The sequence below is a fragment of the Antedon mediterranea genome, chromosome 6 (assembly GCF_964355755.1).
Source record: "Antedon mediterranea chromosome 6, ecAntMedi1.1, whole genome shotgun sequence".
Classification (NCBI taxonomy): domain Eukaryota; kingdom Metazoa; phylum Echinodermata; class Crinoidea; order Comatulida; family Antedonidae; genus Antedon; species Antedon mediterranea.
This window is the reverse complement of record NC_092675.1, coordinates 17,336,355-17,354,643: the sequence shown is the minus strand read 5'-3', so window position 1 is coordinate 17,354,643 and position 18,289 is coordinate 17,336,355. Positions and strand designations below refer to the sequence as shown.

Below are 18,289 nucleotides of genomic sequence, written 5' to 3'. Positions count from 1 at the left end.
ATTTAATTGAAAATAAGTAATTTATGGCTCTGTTGTTTGATTAATAATTGTGATGACAAGGGGGTTACGACGATAAACTCACTATGACGGAATTGATCTTTCAAGTTAAGAAGATGATGGAAATAAGATGGTTACAACAAAATACAAATGTCTCAGTGGTGTGAACGTTATAACCGGTTTGACAAGAAATAATGAACAACATAACGTACAGTAATCGTATTTATTAATATAGCGAAAATACATGACAGTTTACATTGAGTTTATATACTGGCACAGCAGAAAATATTATAATATGCATGCAAATGGCATCATTATTCCTAGAGGTGATCGCCATCGATACATTCAAATTAAAGCATTAAATTAACATAATGAATATCCCTTGAACAATAATTAGTATCGTTTGACAGTAATGTTATTATGAACATAATTGTTCTATATATTAAATATATTATTCTTCGAACGAATAAATTCCCATCAATTAATTGACAGACTGATCTCGTAGTTCGCTCAGAATGTGAAGTATACGTGCTGTTTTATTGGAGTTGTTCATTACATTGTTTAATGATTCTGCAATGAATTATATTGTTTGTTTAAACCACACTACGTACCTCTACTCTTACTACGTGCTTTAAACAACAATTTTATCTAAACCTACACAAACAAGCAGAAAACTTGGATATTTACAATAAAGCGATGACAAAACAAATCTGAGCTATACCATGTTATTATCGGACATAAGAAGCAGGATTACAGCCGTAGCTAGGGAAATAGTAGATCATATTATTCCTCTAAAATACCTCTTACGAAATGACTGAAACAGACATACATCTTAGATACAGTCAATGTTCTAAATAAACAAATCTAAGACAAACGCTATTGGGAACTAAAGAAATTAAGATACAAATAAAGTAGTCAATGATACATAAACAATCGCAGACGATGTAACAGTAAGCTTCTCGGAGCATGAGGATTCCTCCGCAATTAGACTAAGCAATTATTATATTATCAACTTTTACAACGCTAACTATGGTTTATGTTTATAACAATAATTACAAATTATGTAAATTTAACCCACAAGTTATCTAGAAAGTTCATGTGTATAATTGTTTATAAACAAATGACAGACTAGTCATAAATGAAATAAGCAATTAATTTAGAAAATGACAACTTAGCGCAATACTTTGTATTGTTCACATAAATGTGTTGTCAAATTAATAATCATAAAACATCATCCAGACACCCATTTTGTTCAAAATTCTTTAAAAAAAACCCCCTGTTTTGTGATTACTATCACAATACAGTAGCACCTCTATTAAGGGAACACCTTCAGGGCCTAACAATTAATAGGGACCATCAAATAGGTGTTGGTGGGCCATAGTGGTGAAACATATATTACCCTTCGTTTCACAGGAAAGTTTCTCCTCAAATGCGAGCGGTAACAGTAATAAAAGAACCTATGTTATTCCTTATGACCATTTACACACAACGCGGAGCAGATAGGGTGGTTTACACTCAGGATAGATACAAATTACTCATGTGTGTAAATTGGCCTTAACAGGGGTGTCCCACTACTCTATTGTAAATAATGATTTTTATGTAAAAAATCAACTTGGGTGAATGTGTGTGTTCACTTGAGCCTACAATGACAAGTTTTGATTTGATATGAACATGTTATTAATTGTAACGTACCTATATGTTTGATTTATGCTGCCTTACATATTATTGGTGATAAACAGAAGCCAGTTTAAGCTTATTTCAGGAATAATTAACAATGCTAGTTTAATTCAAGGACTTTACAGCTGAGAAGAAACAAGACATTTTAACATATGTTACAAATTCATTGTCTCAAGTATCAATTCAAATAATGCTGGATAGATACTACACACCATTAGCCTATTTAAATATATGTTTAACAAAATCAAACTGCATGAAAAAGATTAATATCACTGGCTGTTGCTAAGCAGGTATAAATAGGTGATCTGACTCTGTACTTAACGTACAGTACCGTCATTAACTTTCATGCATGATCATTATATGCAGCACAAAAAAATTAAGATTAAATATCTATGTGACACCGTGCTATAGACACTATATATTCCATTTCCAATTTATATATCCATGTTACTGAATAAATAGATAAATTATTCAATAAAAAAAATACATGTTATATATTAGTTTTTTAGGTACTATATTACTATGTTTCATTCACACAATAAAAATGCTACAATGTAATTCATGAAATATGACCTTGAAAATTGTTGAAGTAAATTTGATATCGAATTTGATATCAAGCTATTGAAAAATGTGTTCGAATGAAAAGAAAACACAAGCATTAATATAGATCCACATAAACATAGGTTAATACAAAAGTTGAGAACTACTTACGAACAGTAGCAATCATGTATTGTAATTGTTTAACAGTGTAGTTGGCAATTGAGTTAAGTATATACAGTAACTGGATACCTAGTATAACCAGAGAGTTGTTATATTACATTATAACAACTCCCTGCTATAACAGTGAAATATGTATTGACTTTTTAATATGATAGCTGGATATAAAACCTTTGTGTAATAGGATAGTATTATGTTAAGTAAGCTGTATGTAAATAAATAGAATAACATTTTTCATACACCAGGTATGAGGTGTTTTAATGGGGCTGTAAAAGCAAAGCTTCAACTTCTATCCCTATATTTTGTTTTTACTTTGATGATCTTAATGATACTATTGATAGATTGTGGGAAAAAATGCATCACAAGTACTATCTCACAAGGGAACAGAAATGGAATACAATAATTAACACTTCTTTGCATCAGCCTGAATGAAAATGTGTACTAGCAATAATAATATGATTCACACTTCTTCTGCACCAATAATGAAGATTGTGTTATAATAATAAAACACCATGAATTTACATTTCTTCTACGCCAATAATTATGTGCTATAGAAATAAAATACTATGATTCACACTCCTTCTACACCAACAAAATGAAGCTTTTTAAAGAATATAAGTTAGTAATGCAAGTGTTATCAAGTTTAAATCAGAAACATATAAATGAAATAAAATCTGTCTACGATGAGTAGGTTTTGAGATGTATAGCCATGTTAGAGAAACTATCACTATATAAGGAAACAAGACAAAACAAAACTTCACTAATTCTACTGCTATACAGGTTGTTAAATTGTGCTAAAGAGCTTAACGTTTTTTTTGCAACAAAGCCGGAGATGCTCCTCGCGACACAGGTCGGGATGATGATGGTGAATCACAATTTTCATCATCACTTTCAGCGCTGGACTGCTCCTGTAAAAAAAAAAAAAAATGTTCAACTAATTGAAAATAAATAATTCATAATATAGATAACAGTCTCTGATTTTAATTGACATAATAGTGACGGTTTTTTAATGATATATGTGGATATTAATTATGTGTAAATTGACACATAAAAACATTAAATCTATCTATCCATTTTATAAATAATGTGATACAAACGCAGTGAAAGAATGAACACCATGAAATATTAGCTAATAAATTACAATGTATGTAACATTGATTAATTTCTGTACATTGATTTAGTATTTATAATCCATAATGATCTTTATTTTAGAACATAGAAAAGTTCCAATTGCATTTTAACATTTAATAAAAAGCAAAGGAAACAATCTAGCATGTTAGTCTTAAAACTCTGTCTACACTATCAAACTGGTTTGACAAAAAAGGCGTGATGTGCCCAAATATGGTAGTGATATGTTCAGATATGGTAGTGATATGTTCAGATATGGTAGTGATATGACATTATCATGTCTATATATGGGCCCACCAAATTTTTTGTCACATAGAGTTTGATAGTGTAGACAGAGCTTAAGGAAACAATCAGTTCACATTGTAATGCTTTCATTATTAACTCCACCAAAATGGCAAGAGGTTATGTAGTTGACCACATGTGTGTTTGTTTCAAAATAAAAGGTCCACAGCATGAATCATCAACTGTGAGAGGCTGGAAACCATTACACTAAACTCACATTAAAAACATCGTAGTGCAATTAGCCTAATCACACACACACACACAAATAAATTTTATGTAGGGGAATTTAACAGTAGGCGGCGGTTTGCACTCTTTTTAGTTTATAATGTTTGCCTTTCATACACAACATAAACAAATTCAAAATACAACATGTGTATACACTATGTACACTATCAAACTTTATGTGACAAAAACGTGTGATGTACCCAAATATGGTAGTGATATGTTTAAATATGGTAGTGACATGACATCATCATGTCCATATATGGGCACATCACATTTTGTTGTCACATAAAGTTTGATAGGGTAGATAGAGCTTAATTGAATGGACAAAAAAATAACAATAAATATGAAATCAATCATTTTATGAGACATTGATGAATTGTGTTACGCAGAGCATGATGAATGACATTATGATAGTTGGACATAGTTTACGTCATCCACTAAGAACATTGCTAAATAAACATGTTTTTGTTTACGTACTGTTACAAATTAGAAACAAAAAATAGAGAATAGAATTCATGATGGAAGGAAAACAAATCAGTTTTGTTTGTCTTGTCTTTAGCTTAAAATTGAAGAAATTCTTTTTTATTAAATTACTTTAGAAGATAAAAGAGACTCTACAATAAGGAAACCCATTTTTTTATTTCATTAATTCAAGGGGTGTCAAGGGGTCACATCACAACATACGCAAAAATTAATCCAAAACAATTTGTTACAAATATATTGTAGTATATACACGCGCACATATATATATGCGTACTGCGCATATGGTCTGACGAGGTTAGCCTACAAAACGTTCTATACTATTGTTCATGACTACTAGTTGGTTTCATTAAATACGTTCATTATTATACTCATCTCAACGTACTTATTAATTTGTCTACGACGATACACGACACTGGCGACGAGGATACAGGCACATTTACATAGAGAGAAACGGAAGTATAATAATATTATAAAACTAAAGCCTAGGCTAGCAGTTTTTGATTTTCCAACAACGGCAACCGTAACCAAGGAACCGCACAGGCTAATAACGACTGAGCGCCCTGAACGTACAGAGCGAAGCGCGGTAATGGCAGCGGCTAATACCAGAATTCTATTCGAGGAATTCAACGTCCAGGATGGAGACATAGATACGTATGTGGACAGGCTGGAACAATATTTTGTGGCATTAGATATCAATGACGGAGGTAAGAAAAGAGCGATATTATTGAGTAGTTTAGGAGAGACTGGATACACAACGATACGAGATTTGTGTTTTCCTGATAAACCAAGTACAAAATCGTACGATACGCTCACAACCAAGCTCAAAGAGCATTACAAACCTACTCGAATAACGATTTCTGAACGATTTATATTCAGAAATGTAAAACAGACACCGGGACAGACTATTTCTCAATTTGTATCCCATCTAAAGAAAAAGGCGATACATTGTGGTTTTGAAGGAGAGGCATTGGAAAACGCACTGCGTGATCAGTTCGTATGTGGACTAATAAGTCAGAGCATCCAAAAGAAATTATTGACAAAGAACCATACGTTCAAGGAAGCAACAGACATAGCCATAGCCTCGGAGGCAGCAACAGCGAATATGAAAAGTATGTCGCACGATGTGGACAAGCCAATCAACCACGTTACGTCTAACAGCAGGATGTCTACGAAAACTTATCAAGCGTCGAAACTAACACGAACGCAGAAATGTGACCTCTGTGGTATGAACAATCATACAAGAGATACGTGTAAATACAAAAACGCTACATGTTTTAAATGCAACAAACAAGGACACCTAAAATCAGAATGCAGGCAGTCGAGTAAATCAACAAAACAATATAAACCTAAATCCATCAAGCAAGTAGAAGCACCGGATTACAACGAAGGTAATGACGATTTTGTAGATACAATGTTTTGCGTAGGCATTAAGCAGGAAAATTCGGTACCACCAATAACGGTACAGATGCGAGTTGATGATATAGATATTGATTTTGAAGTAGATACGGGCGCAGCAGTATCGATAATTAGCTTTGACGATTACGAAAGCAAGCTTAGCCATCTACCATTAAAGTCAGTAAAACGTACACTTCACGCATACACAGGTACTAAGCTCGATATAGCAGGAGAAATTAAAGTCACCGTGAACTATAGGGGCCAGAGTAACGTTCTCCCACTGATAGTAGTGAGAACACAGCGACGAAACTCACCACCCTTGCTTGGAAGAACCTGGTTAGAAGTGATTAAGTTGGACTGGAAGTCATTATTTCCACCATCGCTTGCTCAGAATTCGGTAGAAATAGATAACGATGTCGGTCAGTCATTCAAACAGAAGTTCCCAGAAGTTTTCCGAACGGAATTAGGTACGGTTCAGGGACACAAAGCGACATTACATCTAAAAGTGAACGCAATCCCAAAATTCTGCAAAGCTCGAAATGTTCCATTTGCGCTACGCTCCGCAGTTGAGGTAGAGTTAGACAGAATGCAAAACGAAGGAGTTATTTATCCGGTAGACTTTAGTCAGTGGGCAACCCCATTGGTATGTATTCCAAAGGCCGATGGCAGGGTACGTGTCTGCGGAGATTATAAAGTAACAGTCAACCCGAGTTTAAATTGCGACCAATATCCAATTCCGACCCCAGAGGAAGTTTTCACCAAGTTGGGAGGTGGAAAGCGATTCTCTAAGATTGATTTGAAATGTGCGTACCAGCAGTTAGTACTGGAAGACGAGGCGCAAGAGTTGGTAACGATCAACACGCACCGCGAATTATATCGATACACGAGGTTACCGTTTGGTATTTCGTCCAGTCCAGCCATATGGCAGCGATTCATAGAACAGGTGATAGCAGGACTTAAAGGAACATGTGCGATCATGGACGATGTTCTTGTTAGGCGTCATCTACAAATTATTTCAGACCACAAATCAGCGTCCAGGCGCGTTTTCTATTGTTTACCCAAAAACGCGTCTCAAAACCCGTCTGATTTGGCTGCGTCTAGACGCCAATATGCATGTTCGACTATGGCCCCGCCCCTATATACGGCTGACTGCACATTGTTATACTGTGTACTGGTGTTAAACGCGCTACATACAAGTGAATTCATTGAGAGCGTGATATTAAATTACAAATCAGTACAGGTATACCCTTTTACCGCCGACAGAGTATACTGTAAAGCGCAAATTTTCGTTTCTATTTATTCGCGACCTTTTATTTTTGCGATTTTATTTTTCTTGTGCTAAAGAGTGAATTTACCACATGCAAAAACGTTAAAGTTAACTTTTGGAACATGGAATTACTCAAACTATTGACCTCTACAGTACAGAAAGAAAATACTGCAACTTTACCTACGAAGTAGCTTCGTAGGCTACATTGTTGGCTTCGTAGGTTCCATTGTTTGGCTTCGTAACCTCAATCAACAACTTTCAATGAGCTACGTTCTGAACTTTGTAGGGAGTTCGTAACCTAAATAAACAACCCTACCCTACGATGTTCTTAGTGAAGTAAGAAGGTGTGAAATTAATGTGTTAAATTTAACTGGCGGAGGACCAAGTTGTAAATATATAATATTTTTTAATCGTAATCGTTTCCTTCATGCGTGTTTACCTACTCAACGGCGAATATAAATATAAATTTCCCACGATGTAAACGTAGAGACACGCGATCCAACACAGGTGAACCTCAACGAACAGGCCAACTAATAAACATATTATAGCGAACGTGCAGTCCATCCAGAACGATGCCGAGAAAAAAAGATCGTAAACAATTCATTCTAAATATAGTATCAGAACGTTTTCAGTCGGTCGCTCAAAAAGACTGCCGACAGAAGACCGTAATAAATACAGACCTAGTTTTGTTGGTCACATGCACATGGCATGAAACGCCATACTCGGCGGCTGCCGTCTGACGACGATAAAACAGTAATTAAGATCATGTACCTGAAACATATACTCTCTCTCTCTAGCTCTAAACTGCTTACATGTTTTATCTTAATATTGAATATATATTTATTTTTCATATCCTAGCCTAGGCCTAGGTGTCGTTGTTTTTATAATTCGCTAACCCAAGGTAGGAGCGTTAAATAATTTAGAGGCCTAGTGTAGGCCGCCGAAACTAGGCTAGCCTAGGCCTAGACTTTCTTTCTCTCTCTGCATGAGCTGAGGTCCACAGGCCCGATGTCGTCTCATCGGCGAATTTCCGTCCAAATTAGGATAACCTAGGCCTAGTCTCAGATTTGTTGGTTCTGTGAAATGATACCAATTTTGTTTCACCATACAAGCAATACAGACGGGTTTTAATCACTCAGACGCGTTTTCTATTGTTTTACCTACTAAACAGCGAAGACGGGTTTTAATCACACAGACGCGTCTTCACCGTGATTGGGTAGCTCATGAATATTCATAATAGATCGTTAATGAGGTTCAGCATTGGACAGACGCGTCTGATGGGTTGCAAGTTTTCAGACGCGTCTCTGTGGTCTGAAATAATTTGTAGATGACGCCTTACAGGTGCGTCTGATAAAGAGCATATTAGTAATCTTGAGAAACTATTTGAGAGATTTAACAAGTATGGTCTCAGAGTGAAAGCTGAGAAATGCGCGTTTGTACAAAAGGAAGTAGTCTACATGGGACGTAAGCTATCAGCAGCAGGAATTCAACCGACAAACGATAAAGTGAAAGCCATCAAGGATGCACGAGCACCACAGAATGCAACAGAACTAAGATCCTGGCTAGGACTAGTTAACTATCACGCGTCATTTATTCCACGATTATCGACGATGATACATCCTTTGAATGAGCTGTTGGGAAGCAAACCATGGTCATGGACTGTCGACTGTAGTAAAGCGTTTAACGCGGTAAAGCGAATTATTAGCGAAGACATGATGTTGACGCATTATGACCCATTAAAACCACTGGAACTATACACGGACGCATCACCATACGGAGTTGGCGCAGTCATTTGCCACGTAAACGAGAACAATATCAAAACACCGATCGCGTACGCATCGCGAAGCCTGCATAAACACGAAAAGGGTTATGCACAACTAGACAAGGAAGCCCTAAGCATCATGTTTGGACTTCAAAGGTTTAGAACATACTTATACGGACGGAAATTCACGATAAGAACTGATCATAAGCCACTTGAACGCATTCTAGGACCTAAATCAGCTATTCCGACACTGGCCGCACAGAGATTACAGCGATGGGCAATCGTGCTATCAGCGTTCGAATACGATTTAAAGTTCATTCCTGGAAAACAGAACGTAATTGCCGACGCACTCTCACGTCTCCCAATGCCATACGAAGGACGGGAAGACGATGCAGTATATAACATAGCGGGGCATACATTAGACAATTTGCCAGTCACGAACGTACAACAGCATACCAGGAAAGACCCGCTATTGAGCAAAGTGTTATACATGGTACAGACAGGTTTATGGCAGTCAGAAAACGACGACGATCTAAAACCATTCCTACACCGAAGAGACGAATTGAGTGTAGAACAGGACTGTTTGCTGTGGGGATACAGGGTAGTGATTCCACCGAAACTCAGAGGGGCAGTTCTGGAGGAGCTTCATTGTGCTCACCCCGGAATCGTGCGTATGAAAGAGATTGCGCGAAGTCATGTCTGGTGGCCCCAGATAGATTCCGACATTGAACGATTGGTGAAGCAATGTCAAGCATGTCACCAAACACAAAGTCGACCAAGCGTAGCACCAATGATGCCCTGGATCTGGCCAAATCAGCCTTGGACACGAATACATATTGACTATGCGCAGAAAGATAAACGAGATTATCTAGTAGTGGTTGACTCATATTCGAAATGGCCACAAGTCGTTCATATGAACAGTACGACGAGTGCAGCGACCATCAAAGCGATGAGAGAGTTGTTCAGTAGATACGGATTGCCTGTTCAACTTGTAAGCGATAATGGACCTCAATTTGTTAGCGACGAATTTGAATTCTTCTTAAAGCAAAACGGGGTGAAACATGTAAAGGTTGCACCTTATCACGCCGCAAGCAACGGAGCAGCAGAACGAATGGTTCAATCTTTCAAAAGATCGTTAGCGGCAAGCCGAGCTAATGGGAAGGATTTCCAACAATGTTTGGACAGATTTCTTTTATCGTATCGCACAACAAAACACGCAACTACGGGACAAACGCCAGCGAAGTTATTCATGGGCCGTGAGTTGAGAACGCGAGTATCACTTTTACATCCCAGTACAGAAAACAAGGTACTTAACAAGCAGAGTGATCAGAAGCTTCATCACGACAAAACGAAAGATCTACGAGAATTTTACCCAGGTGAAATGGTATTAGTGAAAGATTTCCGACAAGAGGGAAAGTGGTGGCCAGGTACCGTGATAGAACGTACCGCTCCAAAATCATACGTAATTAGTGTTGAGGATAGCCGAGTGTGGAAAAGACACATTGACCAGTTGAAAGCGACAGACGCGGACGCTTACGCGAGTAAAACCCCTACTTCACATAGCGAGTTGGAACACAAGATTAAACAGACAGTACCAATAACGATTGCGAGCGAAACGATTGCGAACAAAGAGCAAACATCCACCAACCAACCGGTTGAAGAGGAACATAGATTGTCTTCATCGCCTGAGGTTACTCCACGACGCTCCACGCGACTTCGAAGGAAGCCAACACGACTTATCGAAGAGATATAGAACTTGTGAACAATGTTATTATTATAAACGTTAAAGTTATGTTGTTCATGTTTTTACACAAAATTATAATGGTGAGAATTACTCACATTTGTTAATTATTATGAGGAACCAAATAAGAACTATCTGGAACTATAGAAGCAGTAATTTAATCACGATGATTAACCTATTTGATTAACAAAATAATTAACGAAAGTTTATTGTGCTTATTGATATAATGGTAACGTTAAAATAAGAAAGGAGGAGTGTAGTATATGCACGCACACATATATATATGCGTACTGCGCATATGGTCTGACGAGGTTAGCCTACAAAACGTTCTATACTATTGTTCATGACTACTAGTTGGTTTCATTAAATACGTTCATTATTATACTCATCTCAACGTACTTATTAATTTGTCTACGACGATACACGACATATATAGTGTTTCCAACTTTCAAATGAATAATAATAATATTAAATGTTAAGAAAGTGCTCTTTACCAGAGTCTCATAGTGCAACATGAAAATAATAACTATTGAAATAGGTGAGTTTTCAGAAGAGATTTGAATTGAAAAGGGGATTGTAACGGATGGAACGAGGAAATGAATCTCTAAATCAACCAGTAGCTCATTGTACATGCAAATTAATTGAGTTGCAATGCAATTTGGTTTGTGCTTGAACTGGTTTAGAAGCATGACTTAACATACCTTTTCTGCTTCGCTTTGTTGAAGTGGTGTGGCTGTATCATCTGATACTTCGTCATCATCACTGACAACCGCTTTTCTAGGGCGCCCTCGTTTTGCTCCTGGCTTCTTAACTTTAGGTTTGGCTTTACCTCCATCTTTACCTAGTTTAATCTTCATCTTCACTGAACGACCTTTTTTGAAAAATATGTAATATAAGTATAATTCTAATCATAGCTAAAACTAAAATACCAGTATAAAGAATAACTACATATTATACTAGCATTAAATATTTCTTATATTATATTAGATGAATATTTTGATCGTGAATAGAGGAGAGTGGTACTATAGAGCCTCTCTTCTATTCTATATATGTTTTAACATTACAGGCAACCGCTTTCAAAGAACACGCATATTTTTAATTGTATGTTAATGCCAAATTGTGTTTTTGTGAGGGTCTCTAATGATCAGCTTGGCTGGATGGACCACCTTCATAAAATTTTGTTGAAATAAATAAATAAAGGGACACTTTTTGGGTTCTGAAGGTGTCCTCTTACCAGGGGTTTTAATTAAAACAAAAAACTATTCCAATTCCGAAGTATAATGTACTTTTATATTACTAACTGCCCTACAGTAGAACCGCTATCACGTCCATCAATAAAGGATTCTACTGTAGTTTTGCGTCAGTTAATGTTAGTTGTTTTTCCAAATCATATGTAATTGTACCCAATACTCAGTACATTTAAAACATATTTGGAAAAATTCCAATTATGTAATAATGAGCTTTTGATTCACACCTGTGAAGTACTGTATAGGTTAATCTAAACATGCTGGTGATCATCTAGATCTGGCAGGTGTATTTCACAACAACAAAAAAATTCTGACTGAAAATGTTTAAAAATAATGTATACAATGTATTCCACATTCCAACGTTGTGACAGCACACTATCTAGTTTATTTTTACATACTGATTAAGGTCATGTAAATAAAATATTCATAAATTCGAAAGAAAAAAATCCAATTATTTAACATAGTGTGTCACTGCATTTTATGTCTGATAGTACTCTAGCTTTTAATATAAATGCTACCTGTAAATTGAGATATGAAATGAGATAAAAAAAATACTTAACTTGCTGAGATCATACAATAGTCAAACAAAGATATTTTCATTTATTTGTACCGTTCCATCTAATGACTAATGAATGATGTATCAAGAATAAAGAGATTTATACGTGTCAATCGAAGACATCAAAATAAGGTTAATACTGTTCTACGACAATCACTATTTGTAAATTTCCATAATATTTTCGGAGAAACCATTCTCCATCCTCAGCGGGTGTTGGCTGACTGACAACTCATTGACTCTCTACTTCTGGACAAAGATGGCGTGTTTCTAGTAGAGAGGCATAGACTTTTGAAAGTTCACGGCCCCCCGTCTCTGTTTAAGGTTGGACTGGAACTTTTGGGGAACGCATCAAAGAACATATTGCAATAACCCCCTCCAATCAGTCTGCAATTGCTGAACACCTTAAAACCACAGGCCACGAACTTGATAAATCTAACATGAAGGTTTTAAGCTGAGAGGACAAATTAATTCCCAGAAAAATATGGGAGGCCATTTACATTAAGAGAGAATCCAGTCCAACCTTAAACAGAGACGGGGGCCGTGAACTTTCAAAAGTCTATGACTATCTACTAGAAACACCTACGAGGACGCAATCTGCGTCCAGAAGTAGGGAGCAATCAGTCATCAGTCAGCCAACCCGCTGAGGACGGAGAATGGTTTCTCCGAAAATATTATGGAAATTTGCAAATAGTGAATGTCGTAGAACAGTATTAACCTTATTTTGAGGAATGATTGTGACTTTTTATCTGTATACTATTATGATGTTTTTTGATGTTTAGTATTTATTTCCTTTTTAATGTTTTAAAGTAAAGTGTTTAAGAGAGCCAGTCACTAAAAATCAAACATTAGGTGGCAAGGGTCAAAATTTCGAATTGGCTCATATTTTGCACATTGTTAAACCTTGATGTAAGTAAACCTGATGTGTAGATTGTTTGGTAAAATATCGCTTAGTTTTCGAGAAAATCGAAAAATAACGATTTTCGGCCAATTTTGTTACTTTTTGGTGTATAATTTACATTGAGTTTAACAGCCTCTGGAAGCCAAACGTAGCAACCTAGCGTTTTAATATTTTACACTTACGGTAACTAGCATCTTGACAATAATTTAGTAAAGTTTCAAAAAATTTGATGAAATTTTAAGATTTTGACTAATTAATTACTAATTAGCATATATAAAACTCTTAAAAAGTAGGGTAAAAACAAACGGTTTTTTTTTCATGTGCGACGAATTTTTGTAAAATAAAAAAGTCATCAATCTAAAGTTTAGATACTAATATTTATGAATCAAGTCAAACAAATTTGGGGAAACTATTTTGCGCTCCGCGCCAGAGCCACAAAGTTGTAAGAAATTCAAAGATTTTATCTGTCGGCAAGATCAATCAGATGTACCTATTGTTCTCTATTTAGCAATCTAAGTCGAATTAAGCCAAACTTTTATTACGAGAAACCAACTTGAAAGATAAATTTTGAATTAAGTTGCAATTTAAACACAAAGTAGAAATACGTTTCTGGTAAAATTTCAATTACTAACCAATATACGAAATTAAGCAATTAACTAAAAATCACTCGCTTATTCTTTGTCAAACCACATTATTATAAATTATTCCATCCTCTCATAGTTTATAGGAAAAAACTGAAAAACAAATTTGTTTTAACTTGTTATCGTTTTCCTGTTTGTCGAGAGAATGTTTCAAAACATTAACCACAGTAGTCAAAACACTTTACTGCGTATATTCGATAGATAACGATATCTTCATTGACGTTGACAACGGAACAGATTTGTTATCCATTTTAGTTTATGTTTTACAATGTAAAGACGTGTTGAAAATAATTCTTATATATAATTATTGTCTGATGGCTTTAAGTTCAAACAAAATGGAGATTTCATGTTCTTTTAAATCGGTTGTCGGCGGAGCTTGTGGATGCGATAGAAAAGACCGCAAACAGAGCACTGAAGTCCTACCTTTACAAGCATGCCAGAAGGAAATCGCTGCACACAGATACATGTTTAGGTTTACGGGCATCGATAGTGAGTGGTACTATTTGTGCAGCAGGGAAATGGAAATAAAAGGCGTGAGTCACATCAACAACATAGAGTATGGAAGCAGGTCCATGAAGGTGTGTATGGCGTTGGTGCAGGACAAAATCTACTTTTGACTAAATTCTGTGTGCCTTCGAAGCTACCCAATTTAATTCATAGCCAAGATACAACGTCTGATTAAAGTAAATCAAATCATCTATTGCAGTAAAAGCAAGAATACAAGCCAAGACATCTCATGAAGAACAAGCTGATATAAATGACGACGAACAAATAGAAAGAGAAGAAAGTCCTGGCACCCTCAGCAAACTGTTCTTTTGTCGCGAACAAGGTTGCATTAGGTCATATCAGGTACTCTTCCCTAGCGAAACACTTAGATTATGAAAATCACAAGAACGCACTAGAACATGAAACACTTTATGACAGGGCAATGCAATTAATCAACACAACTAGAAGAGGGTACTTCTAAAAATCCAGAACCAACAAGAACCAACGATTTGCCACGGTTTGACATTGGCCCCAAACTGCAAATGGGCTGGGCGTTAAAGTCCTCTGCAAAAAAACCCCGATTTTCTGTACCACAGAAAACCTACCTTATTGATGTTTTTGACGCTGGAGAGCAGACGGGATAGAAAGCTGATCCATGTGATGTCTCACGAGAGATGAGATCGGCCAGGCACAGCGATGGTTCACATCTATTTAGTAGCAAGACTGAATTTTTAACAGCAGATTGCAAGTTTTTTCTCACACTTGGCTAAAAAAGGAGGACAGATGCAGCCGTTCATGATGATGATGATGACGAAGATGATGATTACGATAGTAATGAAGATGGTGACGAAGTCGAAGAAAATGGAGACGATTCAAAAACGGAAAAGGAAAAATTCAACTTTTGTCGCAAACCGTACTGGACACAATAGGCTTGCAGCATCCAATAATGTTTGAATGCATAATATTTGTGAACTGAAAGCTCAAGAAAAACTCTCCAGATTCTCTTTGCCAATGTTGCAAGAAATGTGTACTTCTCTTGAACTTGATACCGGACCACAGATATAACCATAAAGCGCAAGAAGCCATACATTGATTTGCTGGGAAAGATGGTTTCCATGTGCAGTTGCTCGAGTGATTAAGGTAGCAATGAAGGTAAAACTATGTCTGTAAGAATTCTTTAAAATAACAATTTAATATGTGGGACGATTCTGTAAATTGTTAATAAAGCGAAGGGATGAAACAATGGTTTACAAGTTTACAAACAATTTATTGTTTAGGCTACGAATTATTATGAAATTTCGCACGAGCACATGAACGTTATCGGATGTCACCATTCTACTCATTTGCATAACAACAGAGTTCAGTGAACATTTGCGTTAACGTACTTGCTCGTTTTGATTTCGCGCTTCGACGGGAAGTGTAGAACGCAACGCATGTGTAGCGCACGCAACATACGCCACACGTATTAAAACAAATCATGGAATACCTTGGGTTTATAGAGACTAAGCCTAGCCAGGCATGTTTAATCATGTTTTGGTTAACGTTTTCATTTACGCTATTTTTTAAAAATAAGGTTCTCGACGCACGTAACTAAAGTTTTTCGTAATGCTTGCCCACGCACAGCAAGTTGTTTACAAAGTGGGCGGAGCTTGGAAAATAGCGTTAACGTGCTTGTGCGAATACTCCCTATATGAGAAGATAAAAACATTATGTTATATAGCCTGTTTTCCACTAGGCAAAATTATTCGCGCAAATCAAACATTTTCGCGTATACGCGCACGTCAAAGGGAACACTTTGTTGATAAAAATAAACTGCGCATGCGCGCGTATAGTGCAAAAAATAATAATATTATTATTATTATATTATAATAATAATAAGAATAAATTCACCTAGTGGAAAATATAACAGGGGATGAAGCTAAGCGAGTTATAATATTGAGCTCAGATACTGTAGTAATTGCTTAATTCCATGGGTCAGTCGTTTAAATTTGACTAGAAATTTATTTTTAGATGTTTTTATATTAAAACGTAATTCCAAATTATTCAGGACCTTTCAGTTTACCTTTAAAGTTTGTTTCTCGTAGTAAAATTTACCTTAAATCTGTAAATAGAGAACAATAGGTACATCTGATTGATCTTGCCGACAGATAAAATCTTTGAATTTCTTACAACTTTGTGGCTCTGGCGCGGAGCGGAAAATAGTTTCCCCAAATTGTTTTTACTTGATTCATAAATATTAGTATCTTAACAGTAGATTGACGATTTTTTTATTAAAAAAAAATTCGTCGCACATGAAAAAAAACGCGTTTGTTTTTACCCTACTTTTTAAGAGTTTTATATATGCTAATTAGTAATTAATTAGTAAAAATATTAGAATTTCATTAAATTTTTGGAAACTTTACTAAATTATTGTCAAGATGCTAGTTAACGTAAGTGTAAAATATTAAAACGCTAGGTTGCAAAATTTGGCTTCCAGAGGCTGATAAACTTAATGTAAATTATACACCAAAAATTAACAAAATTGGCCGAAAATCGTTATTTTTCGATTTTCTCGAAAATTAAGCGATATTTTACCAAACAAACTACACATCAGGTTTACTTACATCAAGGTCTACCAATGTGCAAAATATGAGCCAATTCGAAATTTTGACCCTTGCCACTAAATTACGAATATGTCTGATTTTTGGTGACAAGCACTCTTAATGTTTTAGTGTTCTTAGATATTTTAATATCTTTTAACCAAATGTTTTTTAATATTTGTATGTACTATACTATGAAATATACTTTAAAAAATTTCCTATTGAGAAAGAAATAAAGTGATTTGATTTTATATGTTTCTACATTTTATAAATTTTTAAATTTTATTTGCATTAAAATGTTTCATGTTATCATTCAACAGCGACTTGTCGCTCTTAACATAATATTCTATCTATATACCTAATATATCAGGTATTTTGAATCTAACATCATAAAACTAATTTTATTGGTTATCCGCACTTGGCGGATAACCCCTTGTTATTGTCAGGATCTTTTTTTTTCTATCTTATTCTTATTTCTTTCCTAGAATTTTGTTGAACACTGTATCTCTAACTGTCAACATAACATTGTATAACTTTGTCAGAAGGTTGACCTTAAACTGAAGATGTGCAGGAAACTTTGTTATATGACGTTAGAATTTTATGAAAAACTATATAACAATTTAAATTGAAACAAACAACAAAAGTGTGATTTATATCATGTGCATAATCAACTTTCCATGCGTTTCATGCCATTTTAAACCTATGCGCGCGTGGTGTGCACATATCGTTGGCTACATCTTTTTTTGTGTGAATTATGTTTCATCAGCCTTTTCTAGTAATTTTACTAACTTTTAAACAATTTCGACTAAAAATCACCTCATACTAGCACTTCGAATTAGACATTTCGCACACGTTTGGCCACTCGAATATAAAATATAGGATATTTGTCTTTTCTGTCATAGATCATCACATTTAATATAGCGCATCTCCACTTATTCATATTCTATTTACCCCATATTTTGATATTGTCTAGGTCAATCAATTATCTTTCGCATGATTTACCATTTTTAAAATGTTGTCATGTGCAAAAGCATTAATAACTTGGGTCACTTATTTTCATCATTTCAATAAATTTCAATATGTTAAATAGGTCCTCAGAATAAAAAGTGATACTCATGATTAAAATGTTTTCTGAAAGCTGTTGAATTGTAGATACGAATTCATGTGCAAATGTTGCGCATCGGATGTTGTGACGTCATCATATGGCT

The 18,289-nt window shown here is 35.5% G+C and overlaps 1 protein-coding gene across 1 annotated transcript in view; it reads right to left on the bottom strand.

Annotated features, from left to right (window-relative positions):
* Positions 1 to 206: 206 nt before the first annotated feature.
* The window catches only part of LOC140051657 (probable global transcription activator SNF2L2), a 48,518-nt gene continuing 30,435 nt past the window's right edge, over positions 207 to 18,289 (bottom strand). Inside the window, exons 27-28 of the mRNA XM_072096935.1 lie at positions 11,376 to 11,545; positions 207 to 3,299 (exon numbers count right to left, since the gene is read on the bottom strand). Coding sequence (XP_071953036.1) covers positions 3,195 to 3,299; positions 11,376 to 11,545 — 275 coding nt within the window. The 3' untranslated portion in view covers positions 207 to 3,194. The remainder of the gene's footprint in view (positions 3,300 to 11,375; positions 11,546 to 18,289) is intronic.